Source organism: Prunus dulcis, chromosome 3 (genome assembly GCF_902201215.1).
Source record: "Prunus dulcis chromosome 3, ALMONDv2, whole genome shotgun sequence".
Classification (NCBI taxonomy): Eukaryota; Viridiplantae; Streptophyta; class Magnoliopsida; order Rosales; family Rosaceae; genus Prunus; species Prunus dulcis.
Window position 1 is genome coordinate 785,654 of NC_047652.1, and position 21,195 is coordinate 806,848.

Genomic DNA, 21,195 nt, shown 5'->3' on the forward strand with positions numbered 1-21,195 from the left:
AACATAACAGCCCTTGACAAGTAATATAATTAAACCCATTTAAAAGTACTGAACAGAGACGAAGATTAGGATTACCATCGACATCCATGGTAAAGACAGAAGCCTTGTCAGATGAAACACCCATGAGAAGTCAAAGAGACAAGATACTCAAGAGTCCTGCTCTGATACCATGAAAAAATAGATAAAGGGAAATAAGGAGAATAAGACACACAGAGTTATAGTGGTTCAGCTACTTGATATAGCCTACGTCCACTTGAAAGAGAGTTGTTTGCTCTTATTCATCATGAGAATTACAAGGTTCAGTAGTACATATATATATATATATATATATATGTAAAACTCTCTTAGTATGCAGTCCCAAGAAGACTGTTCTAATTCCAATATAGTGGTACAGTTGAGAACCTTGGTCCAACGGTAATATAGGTGAATATTAATCAGAGCAATTATTCCAACACCAAGTACACCTTATGATCTAAATACACCATAATATTTTAATTAAAATGTAAAATTAACTAAGTACACCCTATAGAACTACCAAAAATATCCCTGGTACACCATAATATTTGTAGCATTATTTTGTAGTTGATTTTCAACTTGATTTTTTTAATAGTGTTTATAAATCTTTGACTTTTCATATGGATTTATGCTTCTACTAAAACTGTTGACACTTTTTTTGTAATTCCAAGTTCTTGCAATCACCACCTCTTTCGTTAATAGTGATTTTTTTTATGCATGTTTCAGTTATATACTACTATGCTACTGTGAAATTTATTTGTTCTAAACGAAGATAAAAACAAGCTAAACAAATAGAGACACTTTCGCAAAAGTGCCACTGCTCCAGGGAAAAGAAAACAAAGAGATTCCCAAGAATCAAAAGTACACACTAAGCTCCTACACTACACCCCCACCGTCGGATCTCTTCAGCTTTGAATACTACATCATAAATTGTACACTTTCAAATAGTACACTTTCGCAAAGAAGATAAAAACAAAGGACGGAATAAGAATGCTAATACACATTTTGTTGGGAGTCAAGATCGTATCATTTTGGGAAGCACTGATAAATAGTCTATCCTTACTTAACAAAGTTAAGCTTTTGAATAGAGAAAAGGTTTTATTTGCCTTGTGACTTCCTTATTAATGTCACCAATATGATGGTTCACAGAACTACTCAATAAATATATGGTCATTATCATAAGGGTCTGCTATACCAGCTTCATATCTAAATTGACGTATACGATCCTGATATGGCGTAAGCCAATCTGATGCAGTTATGGTTGCACATCTCAACCAACGCTCATCAACTGGTGGCATAGGGTGTTGACCTTCCAAATAAACCTGTAAAATAAAAAATGAAAAAATAAATCAAGTTATGTGAAAAGAATAGTAAACAAACAAACATATATATTTTAATTATTTTACCTTAATCCAGTGGTTGTGGTTAACAAATCCAATCGAAATCTCACGGCGATAGATAGAATCCAATGGAGCAGTCTCATATGGAAAAAATGTAAGTGGCTAATGCACTGACCAAGTCATGAGGATTACATTATAACAAGATGCAATGAGGTGTCCCATATTTGGTATAGTCATCCACCTATCTTGAAGTGGGAAGTCCTCAAAATAGTCCAACATATACTCAATATGTTGTACCCATTCCTTACCATTTAATATTAACTCGTATATGACAGATTCTTTCCTCAACTCCTTCAACAAGTCTCTATGTACTTTGCGCCAAGCATTGTCACCAAATCCCATCAATGATCCAATGGCTCTAAAACCACAATTACCATCACTCTTAACATCTTGTGCCCCTCTAATATGTATCAACATATGTTTAGGAAATCATTTATTAAACTCTGGTGTTAAGCAAGAGTCATCTACAATGGGTTTAGGCCTATAGACCTGCATATTACAATTACACCCAAATTACAATATAAACGACAATATACAAATTTAATATTGTAACTACTTACAGGTAGCTTCGAAGGCCGCTTCTTTGGATTCACATATGGCAATGGTTGTGTCTGACTATTGAATACTGATCGCTTTTGGGGTATGGTCATTGGCTTCTTACATGGCGGTCTTGTAACAACTTTGTCAATCGAATGTGCACTATCTTGACCAAATAAGACAACCTCAAAAGCAGAAGGCAAATGTCGAGTAGATGTGTCAACTTTTGGACGACCTTTTGTTTTAATCTTCAGCTGGGGTTGTGTAAGCGTGGTAGATGTGGGATTCATAATCTCTTGTAACTTCATACTAACATGTCTCTTTGTCTCAGAACTACAACTTTGAAACCACTTCACAAATAATTCTAATTGTGCATTTTCTGGAGGATTGTTCGATGTAGCAATAGGTCGGGGCTCCAAAAAATCTAACTTCTTCCAACGAGGATGAATACAATCAAGTGGAATGGGCCTATGAGTCCGTTTGAACTCTTGCATCTCATGTGCACATGGTAATCCGTGTGTGTGTTTTATTATGCAACCACATGATATAGGATCAACCCCAATATAATCTAACCGCTTTAGCTCAACCATAATATTATCCAACGCAGAAATGCGCGCAGTAGCTTAATAATTGTAGGGTGAGCATAAAACAAATCACTTACAATATTAGCGGTACCATAGCTTCTATGCCACTCTACATACTCATGGGCAAACAAATTTCGTAGCAATACCTTCATCTCTGACATACCTGCTTTCTCAATCACCCTATTTTTTTGTCTGGCATTGTAGATTGTCTTCATTGTGGTCACATTCAACCTATCTTCGTGCCAGTAGACTTCTCACTTTTTTTCTTTGGAGGGTTTGAACCTTGATCAAGCTTATGTATTGTCTTGCTATCTGATTCCACAACTTTTTTTCTTCCTAAATTGGCCACCCCTCTCACAACAAAATAGAATTCGACCGGTCTTGAATTTACCAGCTCCTCCAATATCAGACCTTTTAATGGTAATCACAAAGCCATTCCTTTTCTCTTGTTCATGAGTCCATCTTATTAATGCATCATGACTAACAAATATCTGTAAAATCACTGATAATTAAATTAATGTATGCAATTATAAAATAAATATATAAATATTCATTAATTTACCTCGTTTGTGATAAATTCCTTTCTGTAGTCTAAAACACATTGTTTATTGATGTCGGTGTCTTGCTTAGATACATCTTCTAGATGCTGTAAAAAAAAAACCCTCATATTTGTCATTTCTTGGTACACATGCTTTAGCCTAAACCAAAAAAAAAAAAAAAAAAAATCAAAGTTAATACCTCTTTTGATGACTTCCTCGAAATGTATGAAGCATCCATTCCAAAATTTCAAAAGTAATCCAACTTGCAAATCTGCATAAAAACATAAGATATTTTTAATCATACATGCTCACAAGCCAGAAAAACTAAGTCCTAAAAGGGGGATGAAGATGCTGCCACCACAATTTTCATTCATGTTGTTAGTGAACTAGGCAAAAGTAATATGCATAAATTCTATTTTTACAGTATATAAATCAATTCATCATAATATTTTTTTGACAACTTACTTGATTGTCAGGAATTCAATGATCAATCAGGCCTTCACATAATCTCCACCGCTGCGCTTCCTTTTGGACCGCGAGAAGAAGCAAATTTGAGCCCAAGTCTTCTTCTGCTTAGCAGGTTGTGCTTTAACTTCTCTTTTCACGACAAGCTCAATCATGTATTGAACAACAGCCTAAAATTATATTTGCTCCAAGCCATTCTGATTGCGGATCACAAAGATGAGAACCAAATAATCTCTTGAGTAGGTTGAATACGATTAGTAGGGTGTACTTATTAAAATTATATTTGTTTCACAATTCCATATATCATTTTTTGTCATTTTATATTAGGGTAAATCAGTAATTCAATATACACTTTTGTAGTAGGGTGTACTCAATTAATTTTAGGGTTCGTTTAGCAGCATTCTTTTATAATCATATCAGATTTGCGATCATCAATCCAAGATCAAGAGACCGATCTGCGATGGAATTCTCAACCATCTTCCTCCTCTACCCAACCCCCCCACAAATGACACTGTTCGGACCATCCTCAACACCCCAACACACGTCGCCCTCAAGTCCGAAGAACTTATAAGAATGGAGCAGGAATTGAAAGACCGCGAAATCGAAATGCCGAAAGCCAGAGAGGATCTCAACCGTCGGATTCACGATGATCAGGTCGCGAGGGAGATCATGAAGATTCCTTAGGACGAGTGGCAAAAGTCTGGCCAACTCTTCGCCAAACCCTTCGGTGAAGGCTCCTCCTCATCGTCGTCGACGAAGAGGGTCAAGAGTGAAAGAGTGTTCAGGCTCTACTTCAAGGGTTTGGTGAGCGAGGAAATGGTTGGAAATGAGAGAGTGGTGCTGGCTGGGGTTGGGGTTGCTCTATGCGACTCCAGGGATAATTTGGTGTTCGAGGTTTGGAAACCCCTGATTGGGAATGGGATGAGCAAGAATGGTGCCCTGTTGAAAGCCTTGATTGAAGGACTTAATGCTGGTCTTGCTCTGGACTTGACGCGCATCACCTTTTTCTGTGAGAATTTTCCCATTTTTTTAGTTTGTGAGTTGCTATCTCTTCTCTGTCTCGTTTCAATCTATTGATGAAAATTAATTAGGCTAATTGTGGGTTTTGCATTTTAATATAAAGACATATATGATTATGGACGCTATGGTTTACACTGACCATGAAAGAGACTCTTGTGAGTGAAAGAGGTCTAAAGGAATGGAACTTATTATTATATTAGTGTACGATGTTGTATGTTTTGTTAATTAATATTTTTTTTCTTGGAACAATAGTGAACTTTCAATTTTCAGATATACTTCATGAAATTTGATAGGGCAAATCGCATATCATCCATTGTGGACAAAGAGATGCATTCACTTTGAGAAGTTTTACTTGTGTCTTCTCAGCATTTGCTAAATTAGTATTTAAATTGACCATTAGAGAAAGTCTTGTGAACAAGGTCTAAAATAATGGAGTTTATTATGACATTTATGTGTGCAATGTTGTAGTATTTGTGTTGAATCCAAGAATATTGGATGTACTAGTCACTGTGCTACGGTCTATTTACACCCATGAATAGAGCTTGTTGAATTTCTGACATTATATTTTATGTATGAAGGTTAATGGTAAATGGCAAGTAAAGAACTATCCAAGAGCAAGGGAACTCAAAATTGGACTTTCGAAAACTGCATTGTAGTTTCGGAAATTGCATTGCAGTTTTCATTTAATTACAATTGAATTTTTGCTCTTTCTTTGGTCTTCAACCTCACCAATTTGAAGAGTAGAGGCTACCCAAATGAGGAATTGGGGAAAGAGAAAAGTAGAACTACCCAAGAGCAAGATAACTCAAAATTGGACTTTTGGAAACTGCATTGTGGATTCAGAAACTGCATTGCAGTTTTAGAAACAGCATTACAGTTTTCATTTAATTACAATTTGATTTTTGTTCTTTCATTGGCCTTCAACTTCACCAATTTGAAGAGTAAAGGCTACCCAAATGAGGAATTGAGTGGAAAGAGAAGATTAAAACTACCCAAGAACAAGGGAACTCAAAATTGGACTTTTGGAAACTGCATTGCAGTTTTCATTTAATTACAATTTGATTTTTTGTTCTTGTCTTGGCCTTCAACCTCAGCAATTTGAAGAGTAGAGGCTACCCAAATGAGAAATTGAGTGGGCAAGAAAAGATTAGAACTACCCAAGAGCAAGGGAACTCAAAATTGGTCTTTTGGAAACTGCATTGCAGTTTTCATTTAATTACAATTTGATTTTTTGTTCTTTCCTTGGCCTTCAACCTCACCAATTTAATTACAATTTGATTTTGTGTTCTTTCCTTGTTTTTTTTTAACATAATTGATATCTACCTTGTATTTTTATTGCAGTTTCTGTTTTTATTTTCAGTTTTTGTGTGAATATGTGTTGAAATGATTTTTTTTTAATTTTTAAAAACTGTTGATTGTTGGTATAAATATTGTATAACTGAATAAATATTACAAAATCAAGTTTGGTGTAGTGGTTTGTGAGTGAGCCTTACTCCTTTGAGGGTCAAGGTTTACGGTGGCCAGTAGCCGGTGGTGGTGGCCGGAGGCGGGTGACGGCGGTGGTGGCCGGCGACGGGTGGCTGGCAGACGGTGCCTGGCGATGGTGGTTATATATGGACATGTGGCATAGTATGCTTGCCTTAGAAGGAGTGGCATTGTGTGCAATTTTGATATTTTTTAATGATATGTTTGTAAAATTGAGTACTATATTTGGTCTTTGGTCTTATGCTAATTAGATGAAATTAAATTCTTATCTTCCAAATTAGTAAATTATATTATGTTTTAAAACTAAAACTCCCCCTAAAAATAAGTAAATTTAAACAATTGAAGACACGTACGAGCAATTTTTTTTTAGGGAGCTTTAGGTGATATATTGGGTGCAACCGAGTTGCAAGGACCATTGAATTACAAAAATAAAGATTTGAAGTCGGCAACAAAAAACTTCAGTGAAGAAAAAAAACTTGGAGAAGGAGGATTCGAGGGCATCTACAGGGTAAATTATGTGCTAAAGAGCTCTAAAATAATTTATGTCAGCAGTTTAGCACGGTCGAATATGATGTACTCTTTTTACATGCATAAAGTTTTAAAAAACTGGGAAAATTGCATTGTCAAGCTTTTGATTATCCATGCATAATGTTCATTTACAATTACATGGTTGGTCAGGGTACTCTAAACAATGGAAAAGTAGTTGCAGTTAAAAAACTAGCAATTCTCCAATCTGACAGGGCAAAGGCGAATTTCGTAAACGAGGTGAAGCTGATGAGTAACGTTCATCACCGGAATCTCATTCTTCTTCTTGGATGTTGTAGCAAAGGACCGCAATTGCTTCTCATATATGAATACATGGCAAACAACCGCCTCTACAGATGCATATTTGGTAATAATTTTAGGCTTTTCAGCTCAGCTACCTCTAAATGCATGCCTACGTACACATTTTATTGTTTTATTTGTTCATTTAAAGATCTGTTTTTTATCTTCTTCCATGGGAAATAGGTCCAAAAAGAGGCTCTCTCAACTGGAAACAACTAAATGACATAATCCTGGGTACAGCTAGGGGTCTTGCCTACTTACATGAGGAGTTTCATGTATGCATCATACATAGAGATATAAAAACCAGCAATATTCTTTTGGATGATAGTTTCCAGCCCAAAATCAATTTTGGGCTAGCAAGGCTTCTACCAGATGATCAGACTCATCTTATTAGTACCAGATCTGCTGGAACATTGTAAGTTAAATTACTTTCCCACAGGCATAACCCCTGATGGAGATCTATATAATCATTACTCTTCTACAATATTTATACCGGTATTGTGTTTTGCCCTACTTATCTTTCTATCCGCACACAAGAAGTGTTATGAATCTACTAAATGCATCTTGTGTAGCCTGTCACATCCCGAAATGGACTACACCGTAGCACGATATTATCCATTTTAAACCCCCTTCTCTGCCCTCATGGTTTTGTTTTTAAGAACTCACGAGCAACTTCCCAGTGAGTCACTAATTCTAAGATTGCTCTAGCCCCCAACTCGCTTAATTTCGGAGTTCCCATAACTCCGAAGCCAGTGAATTTCCAAAAGACCTCGTGCTAGATGAAAGCGAGCATATATATATAAGACACATCACCCCTTCTCCGTTAGTCAACGTGGAATGTTACATAGCCGAAGAGGAGTACATCTCCACCATCATGGTGATGCTCTCTAGTGTTTCTCTATGTGGAAGTGTCTCTCACTTCTGTTTTAGCCTATCTGAGCAATGGTGCTCACGGCACCTCCTACCAAGCCTTCTTTAAATAACCAAAGAATTTGGTCCAACAGCTGTACGCATGAAAAAACCATGCAAGTTGTCCTGAGCACCTTCAAAGTCCTCCACAAGACACAAAACATTAATGCACTGAAAAAGCACAACCACCAGCATCGGAAAAGAAGCCAGCCGCTCCTCTTTCTCATGTCCCTGGTGCAGCACAGTGGGGCACACCTGCACACACATCTCCTGCTGCCAACAAGGTCCCTCTTTATGCATAGCTCAAGTTGGCTTCTCAAAGAACCCAAGAGCCAAAAGTAACAGCAATAATACAAAGCCTATTCTACCTCTACCTCTCTCTCATATGAAAAACAAATGTTAGCTTATTTGATGCATTCATTGCATTATTTTTTAAGTTTTAGAAAAGTAAAACATACCATAAGAAAGTGAGAGAATGTCCAAAAGATAAAGTTAGATAAAAGTTGCTATCAAAGCCTTTTCACAAAGTTACACACATGCCCACCAAGTTGGATTCCAATTGCTTTAGGTGTAGATCACTCAAGTGCTGGAACCCACTCCATCTCTGTCTCCAGCCTTTTAACAAAGATGGGTATGTGCCGTCATTTTCCCATTTGAAAAACCCACGGCATGACAAATGAAGAAAGCTAGCAAACAAACAATGATAAAGTAGCCCTTACACAATTAACAATACAATTTGGGCCAATTTTCAACAGTGAAGGCATCTTATTACGGTGGGATCATTTGCATCCTCCGGAGCCTTTCTTTTTCGAAATAAGGATAGATTTTAATCATTAAACTAGGAATGTAAACGCTAGATCTGAAAGCAGATTCAAGGATTTCCGTAAAAATCATAATCAACATTACGTAGTTACAAACATACAAAATCCATCCACAATTCGTACAGATACAGCAGAATTACACGGAGTTTCTGGCTATGCTTCTTTTTCTTTTATTCTCTTATTCGTTTATGGAATTCCATATATTACTTGGAAGCAGCTGACCTGGTAAAGTGTGCCTAGAATGATACTCGAATATCAAGCAATGTCATCAACTGAGAAATAAGCTCTGGTTGGCCATGCCACGCTGCTGCGGTAACCAGATTTCCATCAGTGACACAACGATCTATTGGATCCGCTTCCACAAACGTCCCCCCTGACGAAACCACACGAGCCTTAATCCCTGGGTATCCAGTACATTTCTTCCCCTGAAATATAGCCAATTGAACCAATTATATGACATGCTAAAAAGTGCCTAATCAGTTAATAAGTACATTAACCACTAATCAAAAGAAACAGAAAAAATATCATCTCCTTTGCGATTTTAAAGAGTACTCACCTCCCTCTTCCCCATAGTTAATTACAATTGAGAGGTTAATAGGTCACAACAGATCAGCTCAACAGAACCAAAATACAAAGCACTACCACTAACTATGTTTTTTTCTTTAAGAACCATACCTGCAGAACACCAGCAGCAACTAAAATTTCCAGGCCATGGCAGATGGATGCAACTGGTTTCCTGGCTTCCATAAATTGTTTCACTAGTACAATAACATCCTCCTTTAGTGCCAAAAACTCTGGAGCTTTACCTCCAGGGAGTACAAGAGCGTCATAACTTGAGGCATCTATGGATTCAAAGTCAGCTGTTAAAACAAAATTATGTCCCCGGATCTCACTGTAGGTTTGGCCCCCTTCAAGATCACGGATAGCAGTTGGGCAGGTATCACCGGCTTTCTTCTTGGGGCAAACCACATCAACATGGCATCCTAGAACTTTGAGGGTCTGATAAGGCACAGTTACCTCATAATCTTCCGCGTAGTTCTACAAATATTGAGGAGGGGAGCAATTAAATGATGATGATTAGTAACTAACAGTTTAATCATTGGCTATATTTTGTCCCATATTTGTCATTGCAATATAAAAGAAACAGAAAAGAAAGCTTACTCCAATGATGATGAGGACCCTTCTCTCTGAAGAACATATGTTGCCTCCTAGTGCCTTGAGAAAAAGCCTAATGAACTCAGGATTGCCATAATATGTGACCCCAGTAATTAAATTATCATCAGCAACACACACTGACAATGTATCGGGTTCTACCCAGTGAGCACCAGCAGCAACCAATCCAGGTTTCATAGTTGAAACCGCTGTGCATTTGCGACCTTTAACAGCGCCTGCAGGTGCTAAGACCAACAGCCCATGGCAAATAGCAGCAATTGGCTTTCTGGAGTCAGAAAATTTTCTCGCCAATTCTACAACGGATGCCTTCATAGCAAGATGTTCAGGAGATCGTCCTCCTGGTATAACTAGACCATCATATTTGTCAAATTCGATGTCATCAAATGTTGCATTCAGTGTGAAATTGTGACCACGAGATTCGGCATTAGCCTGTAACCAAAAAGGTACACGAAAGAAAACCAAACACAACACACACATTAAAACAAGAGTAATGGTTAGGTGAATTCAAGCTTCTTTGTCTTGCTTGTCTCTCAAACTCAAACTCAAACTCAAACTCATCAGAGGTTGTTTTCCAACAACTGTGTTCAATATTAAATATATAAAATATATTCCTCTTGTTTACAAATAAAAAAGAACAGGAAAGACAGAGTTTGACCTGGTCAGTGGACTCTACTTGAATGGTTATGGCAGTGGCGCAGATATCACCAGCTTGCTTGACAGGAGAAACTGCATCAACAGAGACTCCAAATGCCTGCAGTGCTTGAAATGGGACCATTGCCTCGTAATCTTCCATGTAGTCCCCGCACAGTAACAACACCCTCCTCCTCCGCTCCTCGCCTTTCGGATTCCCCATTTCTTCTTATTTCCCTCTTTAGTTTCTTGCTTTTAGTTTCTTCTTTTTCACACAGAGAGAGAGAGAGAGAGAGAGAGAGAGAGAGAGAGAGAGAGTCTGAAAGTTTGAGAGTCTGAATACAAGGTGGGTGATAGCTAGAGCTGCTCTGCTTTGCTTGCTTAATAGTAAATATAGTAATACTCACGAAAGCGTTTCTGGAGGTTTCTGGAGTCAGCTAAACACGTCGCACTCAATTTGAGCGACACGTCGCACTCAATTATTGTAGCATCTCTCTATTCCTCTCTTCGTTTCTGGAGATTTCGCGCCATTACCAACAATATCCAAGTTTGATTATTTGAGGAAGTGATAAGTCTAAATTATTTGAGGAAAGATTCACCGACACCGACCAACTGATAAGTCTAAATTATTTGAGGAAAGATTCAAACCTGAGTGCAAAGTCAATGCTTCCAAGCTAATGTCCCGAAAGAGAGATGGATAATGTACATCTCTAACAGGTCCTAAAATCATAGGGTTTGATATCTTGCTTCTCCCAAAAAGACGGTTGATTTCGATTTGTGTAGCGCTCGCGTTGATTTTATCTTGACTGCCAGATTTTTCACCAGAGCAGCAAAGCTGCTTGCTTTCTGTTATGAGGTCTGGCTTTGTCAACAAACTATATTGCTTGACCCAAAAGAAAATGCAATATCATGTCAATCCTCATTTCAAAGCAGGAGGATGGTTGTGAAAATACAAGCTAACTCTGGACAACATGATATTCATTCAGGTAAACCTTCAAGATGTACGGTGAGAGAGATTGCGACCAAAAATCACTGTGTCCTGCTAAAGCATAAGTAATATAATACAAGCTTCGTCCACAACCAAACTTGCATGGAACATGGCATATACATATCAAAACCACGTCACTTATTCCCTCATATATACAAACGTCACCTTAACATAACACAACATACATGCCTTATTCATGGAACATGGCATATACATATCAAAACCAAGTCACTTATTCCCTCATATATACAAACGTCACCTTAACATAACACAGCATACATGCCTTATTCATGGAACATGGCATATACATATCAAAACCACGTCACTTATTCCCTCATATATGCAAACGTCACCTTAACATAACACAACATACATGCCTTCTTCTTTCGTGAATTACATATAGTACATGCAAGCAGCAGACCCAGTAAACAGCAACTAGAATGATACTCGAATATCAAGCAATGTCATCAACTGAGAAATGAACTCTGGGTGGCCCGGCCACGCTGCTCCAGTAACCAAATTTCCATCCGTGAAGCAACGATCTATTGGATCAGGTTCCAGCCATGTTGCTCCTGACAAAATCACATTAAGCTTCACTGCTGGATACGCAGTACATTTCTTTCCCTAAAATTTAGCCAGTTAACAACAATTAGGACATGATTAAAAAAGTTCACAATGTGAAAATAAGTAAATCAACCCTCAATCAGAAGAATCAGCAAAAGGCAAACAGATTACAACTTCAAGGTGGTTTCTTTTTTACCTTGTCATAAAATACTCACTCAGTAAATCAACCCTCTTACAAAATTGATGATACTCCCAACTCTTCCTAGCACCTGAAAAATTGAAACTGCCTAGCTCAGCCAAGCCTTTTGGTTTTCCTTACTAGGTAATTTCTTGTTTTACCCCATTCTTAAACCATTCCATCTAGCCTGGATTTTTACTGCTTCATATATTCCTTCAGAGAATTCTGCATTACAGTACACCTTCTGACTTTTATATTACAGCACAAATGTTCATGCACCAACTGGCAAGCTTGCTCATCAACACCCACAACAGAACAAACATTTAAATTTACGATCAACTACATTGGTAGTGAGTAAATGAACAATAAATCCACAGATTATCTGTATATAGTCTTTTTGGTTAAACTTCCCACACACAAAATTAATTTTATTCTAGCATTTTAGTTTATCTTAAAAAGCGTAAGAAGTTATGTAATCTACATTATAAATGTATATCTACCATGGAAATGCTATAATGAGGGGTTGTGGGTGAGGGGTTCAATACCACTATCCAATAATATAAAGGAAATTTTGAACTTAAAACTTTTTTAATGATTGGATGGTTGGATGGTTGGATTTAAACCCCCACTCAAACCCCCCACTAAGATCCCCCTCATTGTAGCATCTCCCATATCTACGATATCATGCTTTGGACCTTAAAATTCCAAAATTTATAATCTCGATTTTGTTATATGATTTTGGATTGTTAATGAGGATTTTGCATCCTTGTTTGTATGCCTAACAAATTAACTTTATATTATTGTTTCTTCATTTTGTACACTTTCAACTCATTTAGTTTCAGAAATCAACTTGGATTTTAGATTGAACTTCTGGACAGCATGGGACTGATCCCAACAACACCATCCCTATTAAAAGATGAGCTATAGATACTATAAAACTACACTGTCACCTAAACAGGGATTACAGCTTCACTTTGTTTCAGTTGAACCCAATTATTGGAGCAATTCCTTTGGTGGCATCACATGGAATTATAGAAAGTAATATTTTTAACAATATCAATACTATGTTTGACGACGCACCGAATTGAAACGATATGGAATTAGTCGGATTGGATTGAGCAACTTAAAGAATATGGACCAAATTGAAATTCGGATCAAATTTCTGGAAACAAAGTGTAGCCTGGCTTAAAGGGAGTAACCTTACCTGTAGAACACCAGCAGCAGCTAAAATCTGCTGCCCGTGGCATATGGATGCAATTGGTTTCCTGGCTTCCACAATTTGCTTCACTAATGCAATAACTTTCTCATCCAATGCCAAATATTCTGGGGCTCGACCTCCAGGGATTACAAGAGCATTATAACTTGAGACATCTAGAGCTTCAAAGTCAGCTGTTAAAGTGAAATTATGGCCCGGCTTCTCACTGTATGTTTGGTCACCTTCAAAATCATGGACAGCAGTTGCACAGATTTCACCAGCTTTCTTCTTGGGGCAAACTGCATCAACATGGCATCCTAGAGCTTGAAGAGACTGAAAAGGCACAATTACCTCATAATCTTCCATGAAGTCCTACAAATGTTGAGGGAGAGAAAGTGAATGATGCTTAGTAACTGTGAGAAATATAAAATTTTGGTCATTGACTAGAATAATACTTAGATAACAATTAGTTCATAAACAAAAGACCCGCAGCTTTAACATTCTTGTCAAGGGGTTTACTAGATTTACAGTGGATTAAAACACGTAGCCAAACTTGATTTATGGACCATCTTATAACTATTGATATTGACAAGTAAAATAATATTTTGAATTTGGTGGGCTTTAAAGGTTTGTCAAGTAGCCAATCTTGATTTATGGACCATCTTATAACTGTTAAATAACCAGCTTACAAAACGTGGTGGGCTTCAAGGTTTGTCAAGTTGTATAACTTTTGGCATTGTAGGTAGAGAAGTTTAGGTATGCTTCAAAGGATTTGGTTTTAAAGAGAAAACAAACAACTGGTTTCAAGAAAATAGGTTCTTATGAAATCTGACAGCAACTAATTTATGGGTCTAGGGCAGTAATAGCATTTCGAATTTGGAGACCTAAATGGCTTGGGTATTGGAGGTATTCAGTTTTGGGGGAAGGGGGGAATTGAAATTCTTCAGTAGTCAACTTTCCGGAAAATTAAAGTAAAGGAGTCTTTTAAAATTCATAAAGGATGTAGTTGTCTATGTATCATGTTTAGAATCCATAATTCAAACAACTTGAAAAATGACCAGTATTCATGTTTGGATTTACTTTCACAAGTTCACAACTTACACAAATGACCTGACAAACAAGTATTCCAATGGGCAACGGACCCAGGTAGGCAAACCAATGAAGCATACCACCAAAACCTTGGAAAAACACACATAGGAATGAATGACTATCACACCAGAAATGTGGCAAATCTGGTAAAGCCTATTCAGGATATTTTCACTATCTTTCAGAAGTATCTGTAAAAGGGCAAATCTTCGATAATATATATACTCAATATTGATCGGCATCACATTTTCATATTTCTCATTGCACTACGAAGGAAAATAAAACTTACCCCACAGAGAAACAGGATCCTCCTATCTGAACCAGTTATGTTACCTCCTAGTGCCTTTACAAAAAGCCTAATGAACTCAGGATGGCCTTCATATGTAGCCCCAGTAATTATATTACCATCAACAACACACGCCAACATGGTCTCGGGTTCCACCCAATAAGCACCTGCAGCAACAAGTACAGGTCTGACAGCTGGGAAGGCCGTACACTTCCTACCTTTAACCGAGCCTGCAGCTGCTAGGACAAGTTGCCCATGGCAAATCGAAGCAATTGGCTTTCCGGAATCAGAAAACTTTCTCACCAATTCTAAAACCGACGCATCCAAAGCAAGATATTCAGGTGCCCGTCCTCCAGGTATTATTAATCCATCATATTTGTTAAATTCAATGTCATCAAATGTTGCATTGAGTGCGAAATTGTGACCACGTGATTCAGAATAAGTCTGCAACCAAAGAAAAAAATACAGAAAACCAAAAAACATATTAAAACAAAGGGGGACCAGAAAGACATATATATAGCATTTGAAGATTTGTAAATTAAACACAGATCACGATTCAGCAAACCTAGGTAGCGCATTATCAGAGTATTTTCACTTAGAGACGAGGGCACTAATGCAATTTTGTTTATTGAATATGGTGTATGCAGTGACGTTGGAGACAAGAATTTGTTCACGCTGTCTTGTCCCCCAGAACTCAAGCTCAATACAGGTCGGTTCTCTAGCTAGCTCATAATGAATGAGCAAGCACTCTAACAGAACTCCTAACATGTGTTCTTGTTTGAGCTTACTTTAGTCTCGCTGTCCACACAACCTAGAACCATAACCTACGGATTGCTATTTGTCAATCTAATAGAGTGGCTCTAATCAACAATAAAACTTATTCATTTTGTCTATAATTAAGGCTACCAACGATTGGCTGATGCAAAAAACTAAACTTGAAAGCGTGATGTTCGTTCGTAAACTTGACAAACTAATTTCCAGTCCCAACAGATTCCAAATTTTAGAGGAGGCAACATAATCCCATATGTGAGAATTGTAAGCACTTCAATCTTTGAGACAAATTTCTTGTTTTGGGTTTACAAATTCAAGTGAAGTAAGCATTCAGTCTTCAATATAATTGAGTGTGCTTAATGAGGCTAAAGAAAACGTTTTTCATTAAAAATAAACAAAGGAAAAGGCAAAAGAAGCAGAGGTGGGTGACCTGGTGAGCAGGAGAAAGTTGATGAATGGCTGTGCGGCAGATATCACCAGCTTTCTTGCCAGGACAGACAGCATCAACGGACACTCCATATGCCTGCAGTGCTTGAAATGGAACCATCGCCTCGTAGTCTTCCACGTAGTCCCCCAATACCAACAACACCCTCCGTTCGCCTTTCGCCATTTTCTTGTGTTTAATTTCTTGGAATTTCAGAGAGAGAGAGAGAGAGAGGAGGGGGTGACAGAGAATTTCGGCGGACTAAACTCTCGGATAAAGAAACAGAATCTCATGGCTTTCGGCTCTACTCAATAAATAGAATATGTTGAGAGTATAGCCGCGCGGCTATCCTGTCAAAAAAAACACAGGATAAACCTAGAATGTGCTGGATAGACCAATTTCTGGACTTTTTATATATTTATATAAATGGTCACAGGAACATCAGATAGCGTTGTTAAGCCTTCAACTCTGAAGATCAAACATTTGAGACGATAAGGAGTGATGTAATGAATAGGTTCTCTTGCTACTATTTTTCCCTTCACTGCTATGTTTTTTTTTTTTAATAAATAAATTGTTAATTCACAGAAATGAAAATCTAATATCATGTGAAAAATACACTCTAGATGCAGCAACAAACGAAAAGGACACTTCGGTGAGTGATAAATCAAAATTTCAATATAAAAGCACAAGTAATAGGCATATGAATATGTTATCCCAATAGTCACGATATTCATTGCCTATGTTAGGAATAGCATGCAATCTCAGATCAGAATTGGGATTCGCAGGCGAGACAGAACTTACTTGCATGGAACATGGCATATACAGATCAAAAACAGATTATTACTTGGTCCCTCATTGATACAAAAGGCAGCATATCATCCTTGTCTTAATCTTTCATGAATTAAGTATATAACATGCAAGCGGGTGACCAGGTAAACAGCAACTAGAATGATACTCGAACATCAAGCACTGCCATCAGTTGCGAAATGAACTCCGGGTGGCCCGGCCACGCTGCTCCAGTAACCAAATTTCCATCAGTGAAGCAACGATCTATTGGATCAGGTTCCACCCATGTTGCTCCCGACAAAACCACATTAAGCTTCACTGCTGGGTATGCAGTGCATTTCTTTCCCTATAAATGTAGGCAGTGGATAACAATTAGGGCATGCTAAAAACTTCATAATGTGCAAATAAGTAAATTCACCATCAATCAGAAGAATCAGAAACAGACGGAGCAGAACTTCAAGGTGGTTGCTTTTGGACTTTGCAATAAAATCTTGACTCTGATATCACTTTATGTACATAGAAAATAAGTACTGTCCCACTTACAAGTCTGACGATACACCACACTCTACCTAACACATTATCAGACACTGAAACTGCCTAGATTACCCTAACCTTGCCAGGCGATTCCCTATCTTAGCCCAGTCTTGGTGGTAACAGATAGAAAATGAGTAAAATTCGTAACAAAATCAATATTGTGGTTGACAAAAGCACAGAATTGAATTAGTAAACTTTATAATTCGACTTGATTGATAAACTTAAAGGATAAGGACTTTGCATCAAGTTTCAGGAAACAATTGTGTAGTCTGGCCGAAAAAAAAAAAAGTACTAATTGGGGAACTGATCTTAAATGATTATGTCGATAACCTTACCTGCAGAACACCAGCAGCAGCTAAAATCTGCTGCCCATGGCAGATGGATGCAACTGGTTTCCCAGCTTCCACGATTTGCTTCACTATTTCAATAACTTTCTCATCCAATGCCAAATATTCTGGAGCTCGACCTCCAGGGATTACAAGAGCATCGTAACTTGAGACATCAACAGTATCAAAATCAGCTGTTAAAGTGAAATTGTGGCCTGGCTTCTCACTGTAGGTTTGATCACCTTCAAAATCATGGACAGCAGTTGTGCAGATATCACCAGCTTTTTTCTTGGGGCAAACTCCATCAACATGGCATCCTAGAGCTTGAAGGGATTGAAAAGGCACAGTTATCTCATAATCTTCCATGAAATCCTACAAATATTGAGGGAGAGAAATTGAATGATGCTCAGTAACTGTATAAGAATTAGTTCATTAACAAAAACGACAAACCCCTTTAAGGGGTCACTTGAATCACACTAAATTAAAACAAGCAGCCAATCTTGATTTATTAACAATCTTATCACTGTTGAACAAGTACAAGTTTGATCCAGAATAACAAGTAAAAGAATATTTTGATGTAGGACAGCTTAAATAATCAGCCTACAACTGCATATATGGTGGGCTTTAACTTTTGGCATTGTAGAGAGACAAGTTTCAGTAGGATTCAAAGGATTAGATTTTAAAGGGGGAAAAAGGGCTGGTTCAAGAAAATAGGTTGCATGAAATCTGAAAGCAACTAAGTTATGGATTTGGGGCTGCGTTTGGACTTCGGAGAGCTAATAAATGGTAATATGGGCAATCTATAGGGTTTTAGGGATTTAGTTGGGGGAAGGAAGGGCAGAATTGAACTGTAAAGAAATAAGCAAGCATTTTTAGTCCTTTATTCAATTTCAACATAAAACTTGAGATTTGAAATTCTTGAGTAGTCTACTTCTCCCTTGGAATCATGATACTAAATGGAAAGTGGTCCTTTAAAATTTATAAGGGAGCTACTTGTCTATGTATCGTTACAAATCCAGAATTCGCACAAATGACCTGAAAATGGGCAGTATGCATGTTTGGATTTACCTTCACATTTCACACAAATGACCTGAAAAACAAGTATTCCAATGTGAAACACAACCCAAATAAGCAAACCAATGAAGCATACCGCCAACACATTGCATACATACATAGGAATTTGTGGCAAATCTGGTAAAGCATACTGAGGCTTTCCTCCCTCTCTCTTTCAACAGTATATGTCAACATCAGTTCTTTTAATTAAGTTAATTTTTATGCCCATTCATGCATGTAGATAGACAAAGAGGAACACTTAAATATAACTTACTCCACAGAGAAACAGGATCCTCTTATCTGAACCAGCTATGTTACCCCCCAGTGCGTTCACAAAAAGCCCAATGAACTCAGGATGACCTTCAAATGTAGCCCCAGTAACTAGATTATCATCAACGGCACAACCCGACATGGTCTTAGGTTCTACCCAGTAAGCGCCTGCAGCAGCGAGTACAGGTCCCAGAGTTGGGAACGCAGTACACTTTCGACCTTTAACAGCGCCAGCAGCTGCTAAGACCAACTGCCCATGGCAAATAGCAGCAATTGGCTTTCTAGAATCGGAAAATTTTCTCACCAACCCTACAACCGATGCATCCATAGCAAGATATTCAGGAGCCCGTCCTCCTGGTATTATTAGTCCATCATATTTGTCAAACTCAACGTCATCAAATGTTGCATTGAGCGTAAAATTGTGACCGCGTGATTCAGAATAAGTCTGCAACCAAACATATACAAAAACCAAAAGAAAAACACAGATTAAAATAAATGAATACAGCTTATAGATCAGAACATAAATATAGCATTCAAGATTTGTAACAATGCGTACAGTACAAATGAAACACAAATCGTGATTCAGCAAACCTAGCTTGCCCATTATTAGAATATTGTCAATGAGGGTAGTCTTAAATGTTGATTAGCAATTCCCAGCCAAGAAACAGATAACAGATTTCAGAAAAGGCCACATGACCCAATATGTTAGAATTGTAAGCATTTCATACTTGTGGAATAATTTCTTGTTCTTGTTAGGAGTTAAACCATAGAACTTCTGTTTGTGAGATCTAGGAAGCTCATAATAAGGGATGAAGAGCTCAATCCAGATTGATTACCTTACATTCAATATTTGATTACCAAAAGAAAGAAAACAATGAAGAGACTAGAAATCTCAAAATTAAATTCCATCAACTTTGATAAGTCAAGTTTACAAATCCCATAACTTTGATAATTCTTTGGCACTTTTAAATACTCCATACAACCACACACACTGATTGACAATGGTCAAAATATGCACAATGTCTAAAACAAACTTTTGAATTAATGTATCAATTTAATTATTAGAAAAGGCAGAGGTTCACCTGGTGAGCAGGAGAATATTGATGAATGGCGGTGGGGCAGATCTCACCAGATTTCTTGCCAGGACAGACGGCATCAACAGAGACTCCATAAGCCTGAAATGCTTGAAATGGGACCATCGCTTCGTAGTCTTCCATGTAGTCTCCGCATAGTAACAACACTCTGCGTTCAGCTTTTGGATTCGCCATTTCGTATTTTTCTTTTGCAGAGAGAGAGAGAGAGAGAGAGAGAGAGAGAGAGAGAGAGTGTGATGAATTGAATCTGAGTGGACTAAACTTCCATGCCTTTTTATTCGCTTGTTGGCCTGAATATCATCGCATGGAAAAATACGTCCCTGCCGGGTTGCCAACTTCCCACTGCCCCCTCTCCTCCTTTCTCTCTACTCGTTATGTTTTTCTATTTAGTTTCGTTTTGAATTTTCTATAAATGATAAATAAAAAATGCCCCTAAATACTTCTAAACGGGAGAGATAATAAAATAGTACGGCCGCATAAGTAGTAGGGTTACCGGGTATATATATATATTGTATAAGTGTTTATAATATAAGTGAATATTTATTTATATTATCTCTTAAAAGGGAGAAACATAAACCATGTCATCCACTCACATTATAATACGTGTACAAGCTAGATCACGTGGCCGTACCTTAGTATTCTATTCGGTTTTGCATACTTTCAAAAAAACAAAAATGGATACACTGACCAAATACAAAGACTCGCAAGTCATGTACTTTTCACTCCGTGGAAGAAGCATAAGGCACATCCTTGTGTTATTTTACTCTTTTTGAACATTTTGGATCGTCAGTGTGCATGTGAAATTTTGTTGTTTGTTTCTCTGCCTGTGATGAATAGCGAAATTCTATAGTGATGTGTAAGCACTGGCTGACCCAACTAGTGTGAGCAGCTGCCATAATCTTAACTATGTTTTGGTTTCTACAAGGTTTTTAACTCCCACATGGCTCATTATATACTTGAACCCTTAAATTTTGGCTCAGTCCTTACCCGCACTCAAAAAAAATATTCAACCCAAGCCTCTGAAGCCCAAAGTCATTATCCAAGCCCCTACATAGACAATTCGCTCGGTCGGCCACTGTGTGTAAGCGGTATGCATTGTTTGTTTGTGTGCATGTGATGTGTAATTATTGTGCATTGTTTGTTTATGTGTATGTGTGTAAAGAATAACGCATAAATTTTGAACAAATTCCTAGGAAACAGTAACGCATTGATCAAACAAGATACATGACCAAAATGT

General features: G+C 37.7%; 4 protein-coding genes across 5 annotated transcripts in view; all 4 read right to left on the minus strand.

Annotated features, from left to right (window-relative positions):
* Nucleotides 1–10,753, minus strand: part of LOC117621301 (protein DJ-1 homolog D-like) — a 28,653-nt gene extending 17,900 nt beyond the window's left edge. Inside the window, exons 1-4 of one of the 2 annotated variants that reach the window (XM_034351700.1) lie at nt 10,429–10,753; nt 9,762–10,202; nt 9,276–9,638; nt 8,734–9,025 (exon numbers count right to left, since the gene is read on the minus strand). In XM_034351700.1, coding sequence (XP_034207591.1) covers nt 8,837–9,025; nt 9,276–9,638; nt 9,762–10,202; nt 10,429–10,626 — 1,191 coding nt within the window. In that variant the 5' untranslated portion in view covers nt 10,627–10,753 and the 3' untranslated portion in view covers nt 8,734–8,836. Of the gene's footprint in view, nt 1–8,733; nt 9,026–9,242; nt 9,639–9,761; nt 10,203–10,428 lie in introns of those variants that run through there. The other variant, XM_034351701.1, reaches the window with a different exon arrangement.
* On the minus strand, nt 1,167–2,446 carry LOC117620865. The gene is made up of 5 exons (XM_034351108.1): nt 1,976–2,446; nt 1,858–1,904; nt 1,653–1,815; nt 1,422–1,517; nt 1,167–1,337 (listed from the first exon to the last, which is right to left on the minus strand). Exons 1-5 carry the CDS (start codon nt 2,444–2,446, stop codon nt 1,167–1,169), a joined length of 948 nt encoding a protein of 315 aa, XP_034206999.1.
* A 687-nt stretch (nt 10,754–11,440) lies between the features above and the next one.
* LOC117621307 (protein DJ-1 homolog D-like) lies at nt 11,441–16,141 on the minus strand. Its single transcript, XM_034351707.1, has 4 exons — nt 15,902–16,141; nt 14,704–15,144; nt 13,338–13,700; nt 11,441–12,015 (listed from the first exon to the last, which is right to left on the minus strand). Exons 1-4 carry the CDS (start codon nt 16,079–16,081, stop codon nt 11,827–11,829), a joined length of 1,173 nt encoding a protein of 390 aa, XP_034207598.1. The 5' UTR covers nt 16,082–16,141; the 3' UTR covers nt 11,441–11,826.
* A 526-nt stretch (nt 16,142–16,667) lies between these two features.
* Nucleotides 16,668–20,341, minus strand: LOC117621306 (protein DJ-1 homolog D-like). Its single transcript, XM_034351706.1, has 4 exons — nt 19,947–20,341; nt 18,869–19,309; nt 17,551–17,913; nt 16,668–17,027 (listed from the first exon to the last, which is right to left on the minus strand). Exons 1-4 carry the CDS (start codon nt 20,130–20,132, stop codon nt 16,839–16,841), a joined length of 1,179 nt encoding a protein of 392 aa, XP_034207597.1. The 5' UTR covers nt 20,133–20,341; the 3' UTR covers nt 16,668–16,838.
* Nucleotides 20,342–21,195: the final 854 nt, after the last annotated feature.

What these genes read in the sequence shown, in the direction of transcription:
- LOC117620865 (XM_034351108.1), bottom strand. Translation starts at nt 2,446, where the DNA reads ATGCAAGAGTTCAAACGGACTCATAGGCCCATTCCACTTGATTGTATT. An exon ending in AGCGGCCTTCGAAGCTACCT is followed by an intron (nt 1,905 to 1,975) that starts GTAAGTAGTTAC and finishes TGTAATATGCAG; the next exon opens with GTCTATAGGCCTAAACCCAT. An exon ending in GACTCTTGCTTAACACCAGA is followed by an intron (nt 1,816 to 1,857) that starts GTTTAATAAATG and finishes GATACATATTAG; the next exon opens with AGGGGCACAAGATGTTAAGA.
- LOC117621307 (XM_034351707.1), bottom strand. Translation starts at nt 16,081, where the DNA reads ATGGCGAAAGGCGAACGGAGGGTGTTGTTGGTATTGGGGGACTACGTG. An exon ending in GGATCCTGTTTCTCTGTGGG is followed by an intron (nt 13,701 to 14,703) that starts GTAAGTTTTATT and finishes CAACATTTGTAG; the next exon opens with GACTTCATGGAAGATTATGA. An exon ending in CTGCTGCTGGTGTTCTACAG is followed by an intron (nt 12,016 to 13,337) that starts GTAAGGTTACTC and finishes GCTAAATTTTAG; the next exon opens with GGAAAGAAATGTACTGCGTA.
- LOC117621306 (XM_034351706.1), bottom strand. Translation starts at nt 20,132, where the DNA reads ATGGCGAATCCAAAAGCTGAACGCAGAGTGTTGTTACTATGCGGAGAC. An exon ending in AATATTCTCCTGCTCACCAG is followed by an intron (nt 19,310 to 19,946) that starts GTGAACCTCTGC and finishes GTTTGGTTGCAG; the next exon opens with ACTTATTCTGAATCACGCGG. An exon ending in GGATCCTGTTTCTCTGTGGA is followed by an intron (nt 17,914 to 18,868) that starts GTAAGTTATATT and finishes CAATATTTGTAG; the next exon opens with GATTTCATGGAAGATTATGA.